The sequence below is a fragment of the Paroedura picta genome, chromosome 5, assembly GCF_049243985.1.
Source record: "Paroedura picta isolate Pp20150507F chromosome 5, Ppicta_v3.0, whole genome shotgun sequence".
In the NCBI taxonomy this organism is placed as follows: domain Eukaryota; kingdom Metazoa; phylum Chordata; class Lepidosauria; order Squamata; family Gekkonidae; genus Paroedura; species Paroedura picta.
The window spans coordinates 58,754,509-58,766,893 of record NC_135373.1 but is presented as its reverse complement, the minus strand read 5'-3'; the positions used below and the strand labels follow the sequence as shown (position 1 = coordinate 58,766,893).

The 12,385-nt window shown below is 43.4% G+C and overlaps 1 protein-coding gene across 14 annotated transcripts in view; it reads right to left on the bottom strand.

The window, feature by feature from the left end:
• The window catches only part of KIF21A (kinesin family member 21A), a 118,465-nt gene that overhangs the window by 4,291 nt on the left and 101,789 nt on the right, over positions 1-12,385 (bottom strand). For all 14 annotated transcript variants that reach the window (XM_077338203.1, XM_077338209.1, XM_077338215.1 and 11 more), the window contains 4 exons: positions 11,671-11,807; positions 5,420-5,600; positions 4,474-4,638; positions 2,867-2,984 (listed from right to left, as the gene is read on the bottom strand). In XM_077338203.1, the coding sequence (XP_077194318.1) occupies positions 2,867-2,984; positions 4,474-4,638; positions 5,420-5,600; positions 11,671-11,807 (601 nt within the window). The remainder of the gene's footprint in view (positions 1-2,866; positions 2,985-4,473; positions 4,639-5,419; positions 5,601-11,670; positions 11,808-12,385) is intronic.

Genomic DNA, 12,385 nt, shown 5'->3' with positions numbered 1-12,385 from the left:
GTCCCAATTATTAAGTACATTTAATGATTTGTAAATTAAGTAAAAATGTGAAGCCTCATCTGAAATACATCCACAATACACTCTCCATGCCTCAAATGAAAGCTTTGCATTTTAAAAAGCCTAAACTGTTGCTGCTATAATTGCTATTATTAAGATCCTCTTCCAACCACTGTATCTCACAGGGATCGGATACCAAAGTCTCGCTGGAGGATTTTCTCATCACATACAAAAAACAGTGTCATTTTTTCTGTACAGAATTTGTACCCCTTTTTAGTTTCTTGTAAGTGCAATATTCTCAACAGTTGGACACGTGAACACACAGAGCTGTCAGAGCTATCACAGTTCTGCAGGGCCTGCAAAACCGAGCTCTTCTGCCAGGCATTTGATCGAGGCCAATACAGCCTCTATTGGGCTCCCACCCAGCTCCGATCCTCTGCAGGACTCTGCAGAAGAAATAGTACCTGAGACATGTTATGTCATACTATGGCTGCAGTTGATGTTGATATCGTTCCCAACATGTTTTACTATGTTATGACTGTTAAAATTGTTGTTAACATTGTTGACAATGACCCAACTTACCTGTACTCCATTACCCATCTAACATTTTCTGTAAACCACCCTGAGCTGCAAGGGAGGGTGGTATATAAATGCAAAATAAACAAATAAATAGTTGCCCTATGAATCAGACCATCAAAGTCAGTACTGTCTACTGAGACCGGCAGCAGCTCTCCAGGGACTCCAGTAGAGGTCTTTTACATTATCTACCATCTGATTCTTCTAGCTGCAAATGTCAGGGATTCAACCTGGGACTTTCTTCATGCCAAGTCACTGAGCCACGGCCTCTTCCCAAATAAATAAGTTCAATAAAACTAGAGTACATTTGCCACCATTAACCATAATGTATCAGAACCATAATGTATAGAGCCTCTTGTGGCGCAGAGTGGTAAGGCAGCCGTCTGACAGCTTTGCCCATGAGGCTGGGAGTTCAATCCCAGCAGCCGGCTCAAGGTTGACTCAGCCTTCCATCCTTCTGAGGTCGGTAAAATGAGTACCCAGCTTGCTGGGGGGTAAATGGTAATGACTGGGGAAGGCAATGGCAAACCACCCCGTATTGAGTCTGCCAAGAAAACGCTAGAGGGCGTCACCCCAAGGGTCAGACATGACTCGGTGCTTGCACAGGGGATACCTTTACCTTTATCAGAGCTCATTTCATCAGATGCATTGGAAGGTTATGTTTCATTACATAAGGACAGAAGAGCCCAACAGGAGATTATAAGCTTATTTGCCACTGCATGGTAGTATACAAAATTAAGGAAATAAATCTTGTTAGGAAGAAGAGCTGTTTCTTTGTACCCTGCTATTCAGAGCAGCTTATAATCACCTACCCTTCCTCTCCCCAAAACAGACACCCTGTGAGGTAGGTGGGGCTGAGAGTTCTGAGAGAACTGTGAATGGTCCACCCAGCTGCCTACATGTGGAGGAGTGGGGAATCACACAGTTCACCAGATTAGAGGCCACCACTTTTAACCAATACACCAAGTTATCTCTCTGCATCAGTAGGATATCAGTAGTAACATTCTAAATATCCTGAGAAGTCCAGTGGGACCTTAAAGACTAAGAGTGTTTATTACAGCTTTGAAGAAGCAGACCTCATTTTATCAGGTTCATCTGAAGAAGGGAGGCTTTTGCTGGAATAAAATTAGCTACTTAAGTGCCACTTGACTCCTGTTTGATTGTGCCACTACAGACTAACAAGACTACCCATCTACAATTTTCAGATTCCTTGGAGTGGTTTTAAAGGGATGTCGGGCTGCCCCTGCTGGCTGGTCAATGAGGTGCCTCACTGGGCTCCACCCAGCAGCTCAGAAGGTGCATCCTTGAGAGTCAGGCATCAAATGCGGGGAGACATTGTCCTCCTCCTCCTTGGTTAGTTCAGCCCGCTCCCTTCATTTTCCTCTCAATCAATTTCTCCGCTCTTCCTGGCTCTCCTCCCATGTGCTCTCTCTCCTTTCCTTCCACTCTCCTTTCTCTCTCTGCCTGGTTGTCTGCCCTACCGCTCCTCTCTATATCCAACCCCTAAGCCTGGCCCCAGCCTTCCTTATATCCCTCCCCCCATTCAAGTCTCCTCCCTTTCTGAGTGCACAAAGGCTTCCCCTCAGCATTTTCACCCTCCTCACCCAGTGTGCTTCCTTTCACGGCCTCACCCTTCCCTCAAGCCTTGGGAAGGTAAGTGGGCCGCCAAGTGCACCTCCCGGCTCCTCTCCCAGCCGTCATCTGGCTTCTTGGGCTGGGAGGGCATCGGCCAGCAGGAGCAGGCTTTGGTGGATGCAGCTGGCCCTGGCTGCTGAGCCGTGTTGGAGCCAGGTGAGTCCCTGGGGCCAGTGACTTGCTGGACAGGCTCCTGCAGCATGGTGACAGGGTCCACAGGCTGTGTTGCGTTGCCCTGGAGATGCCTGGAAGCCTGGCATCCATGGCTGCAAGGCTTGTGTGCTGTCATCTCAGGAGGGTGGGCATTTCTGGGGTGAAGTTCAGGTCTCCCAGACAACAGACATGAGGTTGGATCTGCTTGAATAAAGTGTCAACCTAGTAAAGAGCCTGATTATTTTATCAGCAAAATAGTACATTTAAATTGCCAGGAGAGCACCCTTTTTGACTTGAACAAGGGATTTGCTTTTCCTCCCTACAGAAATGAGGCTAGAAGACTGTCAGTTTGATAAATGTTTGCTTTCTAGAAGGATTAAAGAAGCTACCTCCAGTTACTGATCTACATAGTTTGATCTGGGATGAAAGGAGAGAAAGAAAGGAAACAGAAACCACAGGCTGTTCTGCTTTAGTAATAAAGTGCCAAGGACATGGAAGACAATACCTTTATATAGTGGTCCTTTGAGCCAGTAATAATGAGATCCTGTCCATTGGATATGCTGTCTACGGTAAGGCACATGACAGGGCCTAGGTGTCCACTTAATTTTCCTGTAGACTGAAACCTAGAAGAAGAGCAGGAATTGCCACAGTGTGACTGGCACATAATTATTATTATAAGAGAACTTAATACTATTAATATTATTATTATTAAGAGAACTTTAATGATAATTGTTTTAATGAGAAAGAGCAACACAGATGTGCAGTGGATGTAAGGATACCACACTGCTCAATATTCCCTTTGAACCATCAGAGGTACCTCATATCTTCTTGACCCTAATACATGGCTCTGGTTTCACAAGGTTTCAAAAGATATTGTGATTTACTTACCAAATGCAGTTCCCAAGAACACAGTAAACTGTACAGGGAAAGCCCATTAGGTCATTCCTCTGATAACATCAGCATATCTATGTTAGTCTTAACACCTACCCCAACTGCATTATTCTAATTCTAATACCCCTCTTCAGAAAACTCCAGAAAACATTCGTTCCAAAGTGCCAGTCTAAAACCAGGAGAGATTCTGATACGAGACCAGGATAAAGCCAGGTTCTTAACAGAGGCTCCAAGAGCCCTCTAATCTTTATAGGTGGCTTCTATCCAGAGCCATCTACCAATCACCACAAGCAAAGCAGCTTTGGACCCTTCTTCTTCAGGACAGAGGAGATATTATTTCTCTTCCTCTATTCCACTCAGTTTACTGATTTAACTATTTTTCCACTCACCCTCTTAACTCGCCATCTCCTATTAGAGACCAGCTGGTCCTCTTGTTGTTGGCCCCTTTGCATTGTGTGCTGCTCAGCGACTTTCTTCCCGTTATTCTAAGATTCATTCTCATTTATCCCACCACACCTTCTTGTCCTACTGTGAGCACCCTATCCCTTGCTTTTAAATTGGTCTGCTCTGGATTAGCTAAGCAAGAAAGACATAGTTTGGATCCCTACTATAGAACACACACATAACGGTTGAAGAATTACTGGTTTTATTTGGTTCCCTTGATACCAACTCTTGCCTTTCCCCTTTCTGTGCAAATGTATTATTTTGAGTCTGTATTTTGCTAAGGCAATAAATCTACTTGCTGGTTAAGTGCTTTGTTTCCTTCTCATCTTGTCCAGGAATTTCTGTGTTAAAATGAGAGTTATGAGAGTTATGTATACAATGGATGGCAACTATTTCAATTTTTGCTCCCTGGTTGTGTGTGGGGATTGTTCACATGTAGGGGACCCCCATGCATAATGGACCTTATACAAGTAATATAACTTTGATGCCTCCCTAGGGCACCTCTGCCTTCCTATCCCAAAGTGATGAACACAGGCATGGGGAGGAACACCTGAATGGGCTCCTGCCACACAGGCTAGGAGTTCTTCACACACAGGAGGCATAGGAAGGAGCTTCAGTGTAGCAGCTGCCACATAACCTCAGGCCTTCAAGTGGTTCTCTATTTCTTCATGGAGCATTGTCCTGGGCATTGCAGTTACTGTGTTTCAGACATCGTCAACTGAAGCACCATGGCCCATGTTATCCTGGCATGTCAGTAAATGATCAGGAGAGCTTTACCTTTTTAGGTCCCACATTCTCACTGCATTTCCAGCAGCTGCATAGAGAAAAGTGCCAGTTGGGTTTAGGGCTATCTGGTTTATCTGGTTCTCCCCAGCTGGAATGGTCACCGTTCTGTTAGTACTTCCAGAGCAAGCATCACCTGGCATCACCTGGCCTGAAGACCTTCATTTTGCAGAACACAAAGCAAAAAGTTAACTTTCTATACAAAGACAAAGAATCCTTCAGTCAACTCTAGCATTCTCGCAAGCACATGTCTTGCAGTGGGAACAGAGGACAAACAGAATATCAGCATGGAGATGGTGCTTCAAAAAATTCACACAAGCATATTTAGAATGGACATTCCAATTCATTTGCACACTAATAACTTAAAGCCTATGCTCTCTCAGATATTCTGAACTGGTGAAAAGGAAACTGACAGCAAGCCCTTCAGGTACAAAGATACGGGGCAGTAGTGAAGTGAACCCACCATATGACTTTTGTAATTTTCTTTAAAGTCATCACTTGTGCTTATGTTTAAAGATTCCTCGTGCACCCTGCAACACTCTCAAATAGCCCCTAATAAGAGGCACTGCATCCCCTCCAGTTCCTCAAATGTTTTTTTTTCAAGTAACCCTCCAAATTACTGACAAAGACACTGAATTTTTGGCTAATGCAATTTGGTAACAATGGCCAGATATTTACTTACAATGCATCTTGTTCTGTATTAAACTAGGGCAAGAAGATCTCAAACAGCTTTCCTGCACCTCCTTTTCATCCCACACTAGACACTAATGGCATTTCTTTAAACTATCCATTGGAAATTAAAACCAGAATGTAAATAAAGTGGAAGGATTTTAGGCAACACATCTGACATTATATACAATGCTCACCTTTTCTTGTTCCAAATTCTAAGCTATCAGTCACATTAATTTTTTAAAAAATGTCTTTTAGAGCTATAACTTACGTTAGTGTTCGGATACACTTGGCAGAATCACGGATGTCCCACACCTTAATATAAGATGTTGAGATTGTGAAGACGAGGCTAGTATAATTACAGTATTTTACAGAAACGACGTTGTTGGGATGGCCACCCAAAGACATTATTTCCTGTCCAGTCACCAAATTCCATACTTTACAAGTCCGATCTAAACACATACACACAAGAAAAAGAAATAAAAAAATGAACAATGCTGCATAGTTATGCTCAATGCTGAGATAACTTTCAAGTTTGTGAAATTATCAAGAAACATCACTGAACTGAGTGGACTCCACACAATTACAATAGGCCGGTGATTCCTAACATGATCTCCATGGGTGCCAGGGCACCTGCCAATGGACTTCCTGGTGCCTATTTGCTTTGTCAACAAACGGATCTCCGTCCCCAAAGAACAAAGTCAGTCCTGGCTTTCCTCCACCTCATTACTTCAGATAAGGAAGTGCTTCAGAAGAACCCAAGAAGAGTCAGTCATCACTTTTGTACCTTCAGGGAACACCTTCTTGGAGGAAAGTTGGCTTGGAACTTCCCAATATTTTGTGATTGGTGCCCCCCCATGGCAGCAATTTTGTTGTGGCCACCACTAAACATTCTCATAATTCCTTAAGTGCTCATAAGCTTTTTAAAATTATGCAACAGACAGTATCAATCTGTTATGTTCCTATATTATAAGTTATAATGGGGCTATGTGGTTTCTCATCTCAGAAAGCTCTCATCTACACTCTATTTCCCAGAGGAAAACCTGAGAAACTGGCTGAAATAGGATCTTCTGAAGAGCTGCAGATTTGGGATTTTTAAGTTCTGAAGAGTGCGAGGTCTATCTTTTTCAATATGTTCTATAAAATTCAAAAGCTAATCTGACAAAAGGGAACTTTCATTGATGAATTCAATACGTCAGGAGAATGGAGCTACAGGGGAAAACTTGTACTCAATCATACACATTTGTCTAAGTCTTTTCTCTTATTCTGTTCTCTTCTGTTATGCATAAAAATAAAAAAGTATTAAAATTGTCAGGAGAAGGTTCAAAAGCAAAGAGTCTCCTAAAAGTTACAAACAGGTTGTCTTGGGCCCCACTAGGTAGAATGAGCTCCCAGAAGAGATCTGGGCCCTGTCAGAGCTACCACAGTTCTGCAAGGTCTGCAAAATGGAGCTCTTCTGTGAGGCATTTGGTTGAGGTCAGTGCCAACATCTATTGGGCTCCCAGAACCTGCTCCCATTCAGATATGCTCACTCCACAGTGTTGCAGTTGTAATGTTACTATAAACAAATGATCTATTGTTGCCTATGTTATATTATAATTACTACTGACAATGCCTCAACATCAAGAAAACTGAGATCATGGCATCCGGCCCTCTCAATTCCTGGCAAATAGATGAGGAAGAAATGGAGGTAGTGACAGATTTTATTTTCCTGGGCTCCAAGATCACTGCAGATGGGGACTGCAGCAAAGAAATTAAAAGACGCTTGCTCCTGGGGAGGAAAGCTATGGCAAATCTAGACAGCATCCTAAAAAGCAGAGACATCACCCTGCCAACAAAAGTGCGTCTAGTCAAGGCTATGGTCTTCCCAGTTGCAATGTATGGCTGTGAAAGTTGGACCATAAGGAAGGCCGAGCATCAAAGATTTGAGGCTTTTGAATTCTGGTGCTGGAGAAGACTTTTGCAAGTCCCTTGGACTGCAAGGCGAACAAACCAGTCAGTCCTAGAGGAGATCAGCCCTGACTGCTCTTTAGAAGGCCAGATCCTGAAGATGAAACTCAAATACTTTGGCCACCTCATGAGAAGGAAGGACTCCCTGGAGAAGAGCCTAATGCTGGGAGTGATTGAGGGCAAAAGAAGAAGGGGATGGCAGAGAATGAGGTGGCTGGATGGAGTCTCTGAAGCAGTCGGTGTGAGCTTAAATGGACTCCGGGGAATTGTAGAGGACAGGAAGGCCTGGAGGATCATTGTCCATGGGGTCACGATGGGTCGGACATGACTTTGCAACTAACAACAATTGGCAATACCATATTATTGATGACACAGCTTATATTGTACTGATACAACTCATGTTCTCTGTAAACGACCCTGATCTGCAAGATAGGGTGGCATATAAATCTAAATAAATAAAATAAATACATGTTAGAAATGTATTAATTTTCAGTGCAACAATTTCCCCTTCAGAAATCATAGCAACAGTGCGACAACTGGAAATATGGAGAAGCTACAAATCTGGATGCCTGGGCGATCATAACCAATTTCAGTGCAACAGACGTCAAGAAAGCAATCGTTAAATTAGGACACTTAGTCATGGAAGGCCTTTGTTTAAACCCACACACTCAGAGAAGGAAACAATGGGCAGTTTAATAGAAACTCTTCAGTGTCTTAAAGGGCATTTTCAAAGATAGCCAGATGAAGCTGAAGAATATATGGTTTAAAATTACAAATTTATCATGTGTCACCTCATCTTGTTAGCTTAATATTTAACTTTCTAAAATAAAGTATAGCTACGTGGCAAGTCACCTACCTCTAGTAAAAGTCAATATTTATGCTCCTGTATGGAAGATTGATTAAATACTTCATTTAGTTAGTTAGCTTAGTTTATTGTGGTCACAGAGCAGAATACACATGCTGCATTTAAAAATAAAACATTTCAAATGACTGTTTAAAACTCAGGTGGAACAATAATACTTTTTAAAAAATACTAAAAACTGCCTTCCTAATTGAAGGTTTTCAGCCATCCACAACACCACTAGTTCTGTTGTGATCCCATCATGGTATGTTCATAAAAAATCCAACTGTTTAAACTAAATGAGCAAGTACTTGATGAGCACTGAAGGTACTTTGAGGGATATGAGAAAGGTCAGTGTAGCCAAGATCTGTGCTGGTAGCAAAGAGAGACTAAACACAGAAGAGGAAGGAATCTCAGGGGTATATATTATGAAGCAGCAATATATCTTGTAATCTCCAGGCTAGATTATTGTAATTTGCTGTATGCAAGGCTACCCTTGAAGCTGCTCCAGAAACTCCTACTGATTCAATACTGGGACCCAGTGGAGAGCACATGTACAACTAGATCTCCCAGCTGCTTTTGCTCCAGATTGGAGATCAGATTCAAGATTTTGGTTATCACTTTAAATACTTAAATGGTCTGGGACTAGTATATCTAAGGGACCACAATCCACCCCCCCCCCAAGCACTAAGGTCAAAATCTGCTGTGGGTTCCCAGCCCTAAAGAACAAAATTGGCCTTACCCAGGGCCTGAAGGCACACTCCACCTGGACCATTTACGCACTGGAGGTTTCATGCAAGGCTACAGGCTGTAGTTTTAGTCGTGGCAGGTTGTCCCAACTCTTCTTGCACCCACACAGGGGAGCATTTTGCCTGGTGCACCTCATCCACCCCCAATTTTTGCTCCTGCACGGAAGCTGCAGCTGTGAAGTTCCCAGTGCATAAATGGTGCTGGTGAGATCAGAGCCCTGTGGGACCTTAGCTGTTCCACCAGATGCAAGGCTGAGACCTAAACATCGAACACCAAAATACTGCTGGCCTCCCTTCCCAGATCTGCCTGAAAAATTGCATTCAAGTACACTTTAAATCTCTCTCCCTTTCTTATGCTATTTTCCTGGAGTAATGAGAAAGATCAGGCAGACTGATATTATTTATTTTTTATATACTGTGTTTTAAACTGTTTGTTAAATTAATAAGTATGAATTTTAAACTTTATAAGGATTGTATTGTGTTTTAAATAGCGGGAGCCACCCTGAGGGAAAGGCAGAATACAAATATAAAAATAAATAACACTGAAAGCTTTATTAAACCTCATCTATGGTTTGAGTGTATGTGGTTGAAAAACAGAAACGTGACACCTAAAGTCATTTTAGATCAGTGGGTACGAAATGTAGGAGGAGGTATTACATCGATAGTTTTATAAAGACCATTTGTGGGGCTCCAGCAGGCCTCCTGGAGCATTAGCCCCCTCTAGAATCTGGGTCGTGCCCTCCTCCTGCCTCCAGTGCCCCTTCTTGGTCGGCCCACCTCCACTGCTGGTAGCTGGAGCTTTGCTCCCTCTGGCTCAGCTCTTCCTTTCATACTTCTGTGCTCCTCTGCGCTTCTACGCTTCCCTTCCTTCTGGCTTTTCAATTCCACACTTGCTCCCATTCTTCTCTTTCCTTCTCTACTCTTTTGCTCTTCTCCATCCTCCCAGTTGTCCACCCTCTATTCCTTCCTCTTGCATCTGACCATGAGCTGCCTTTCGCTCCTTCCTTTATTCCCCCATCAATTCCAATCCCTTCCTCTGCTTCTCCTTCCCCTGAGATCTTAACAAGCCTTCCCCCTGCCTCATCCTGTTCTCAGATGCCCAGATGCCTTTTGCTTCCACATGCCCAGCTCATGGGCGAGACCAGGCTTGCCCTGCCTGGCCAAGCTGCATGGATAACTAGTCATGCTGTCTACAGCTGGTTGAGCTGCGATGTTGACTCCTGGGGTTCCAATAGTCCTGCACCCCTTCAGGGGTAATGGCAGTGCTGTGGAGTCAGCTCCCCATCCTCCCTCCGCTTCAGGGTGGCCAGCCTCGGTGTCATTGGAGCCATCTGCAGCCCTTACTCTAGCTTCAGCGGATGCGGACATGTTCTGGCAGCCCCACTGATCTTACTGTGTGTTGCCCATTTGACTTCATCCATCTTAGGTCCTGTGGTTTGCGGGCATTTCTACTGTCCTGCCCTTTTGCCCTTCTAAGCCCCTAATCTCACAATTATTCTGCTACAGCCTTCTATTTATTTATTTACAAAACCAATGTCCTACTTTTCTGCCCTCACAATGGCCACAAAGGCAGCTAATGGTTTCAAACATGCACAGTAAGAACCCATTTAGGATTGGTTCACGCACACATACATATTATTATTTAATTCAGCTGAAAGTGTGAAAATCACTGAAAGACAATATGAAAGCTCTGTCTGAGGTTAGATCTATGATGGCCCATTGCATATCTGCAAGTCTCTAGCTGATATTTCAATCAACAAATACTACACATATCGCTTCTTGGCCTTTTGGCTAAGATCAAGTGTAACAAATACTACACATTTGGCCACAGAAAGCAGAACTTTTCATCAATACACCACAGAAACTCTTTCTTGTCAAGCTTACAGGATAGTCAGAGGACTTGTAGGGATCCAAACATACCACAGGTAATAAACTTAGGCCTGTTGAGAAGAATAGCTGGGAAGTAGAGAAATAATGCATGTGGTAAAGATGCAGCCTTGGGGTGACTTCCTCTGCCAATTGCTCATCAGTTTTCTTTCTGTAAATTCCCACTAGGAACTGGGAAAAGAAGGGACTGGATAAACTAGCCCTAACACAGACAGATAGTCAAGAGTTTCTTGTTTGCTAAGTATTCAATTTCTTTCTTCTTCAGCTCTTTCTGCCTATAGATAACCCAGTCGACAGAAGAAGCCTCAATAAACAAAGCTTTTATTTGGATGGTATGGCTCTCTTTCACTAGCCTCATTCATTGCCTGAAGAGAATTTAGAATAGAGGTTCTCAAACTGGGTGGTATGCCCTTCCCGGGGGCAGGGGATCCAGGGAGGTAGTGAGGAATTTGGGGGTAGCAGGCAAACAGCACTATGACTCTTCTTGCTGCTGCTGCATTTACCTAGCGAGAAACATTCCAAGGTGGCTTGCCACTGCCTGCCTCTGCATTGTAGTGACCCTAGACTTCCTCGATAGTCTCCTGTACCAGTACTGACCAGGGACAACCCTTCTTGAAGGAAATCACAGCTTCAGAAGGTGGACTGGATGGGATCATATTCCTCCTAAGCTTCTACCATCCCCAGACTCTGTCCTTCCCACCTCAGAACTCCAGGAATTACTTAACTCAGGATTGCAACGCTTCCCCCAAAATAACCTTCTCCTACTTGCTCCTAGCCATGTGATTTTTCATTGCTTGCCTGTCTCTCTTTTCCCCCTTCTGTCTTTCTCCCCAATGAGGGCCCAAGGTTGCTTTCCAAAAACATATATATTTTTCCAGACTAAAATATGGTTGCTGCATAACAACCAAGAAAGAAATGTAGGCACTGAGTGTGCTTTGAATTTGCTGTAGACCTAAATCAGGAAAGAGGTATGTGTTTGTATATGTGGGGAAGACACGAGGGATGTAGCCTGGCAGCCAAGGGGGAGGCAGTCCAAAAATGTTTGGGAACCACTGACTTAGAAAGTTACAAAAACCCCAAAGAGACAAGATGTACCTTTTGATCCAGTGAAGAGGAGATCATCAGTTGAATCAACACAAAGCACAGCCTTAGTGTGACCTTCAGCAATATGGATGCACTGAAGTGGGGAAGATCTGACACACTTTGAAGGAGGGAATGGGTTGATTATGCCTCTACATGAAACAAAAGAACAGTGTATTAGTCTTAACAGGCCCTCTCCTCCACAGATGTCACTATCCCATCTTTCAATTTCCCCCGCAGCTTCACAACTTGCAGATTAAGGAAGGAAAGTATCGCAGGGAAGATTTTGTTGCATCCCATGTTCAGATCATCTCTGCTCATGCAGTCAGGGTAAAATGTCACAAAATGTTGGAATGTCTTTTTTTTTACCATTCTTAGAAACCGTTGGCTCTCCTTGCTTTAGGGTATAATATACTCTATCTGATGGTAAAGAGTGACCCAAACACAACCTGCTTGGTCACCAAATTTCTGCCTAACATAATGTATTATTATTTTATTCATTACTCAAAATCATATGACCACAGGAGCTCTGAAAAGTAAAGGGAAAGAGAAGGAGGAAAATATGTTTGGCCTCTTCGCTAGTGAAATGTTCTGTCACACAGGTACAGTAAAGCAGGCTATGGGCCACATAAAATGGGCCTGGAGTCCCCCATCTTGTATCAGACATAACACTATCATATGTGATACAGGCGTTCTCTCCTTAATTCCTCTGTGTGTATTGCCTGATTAG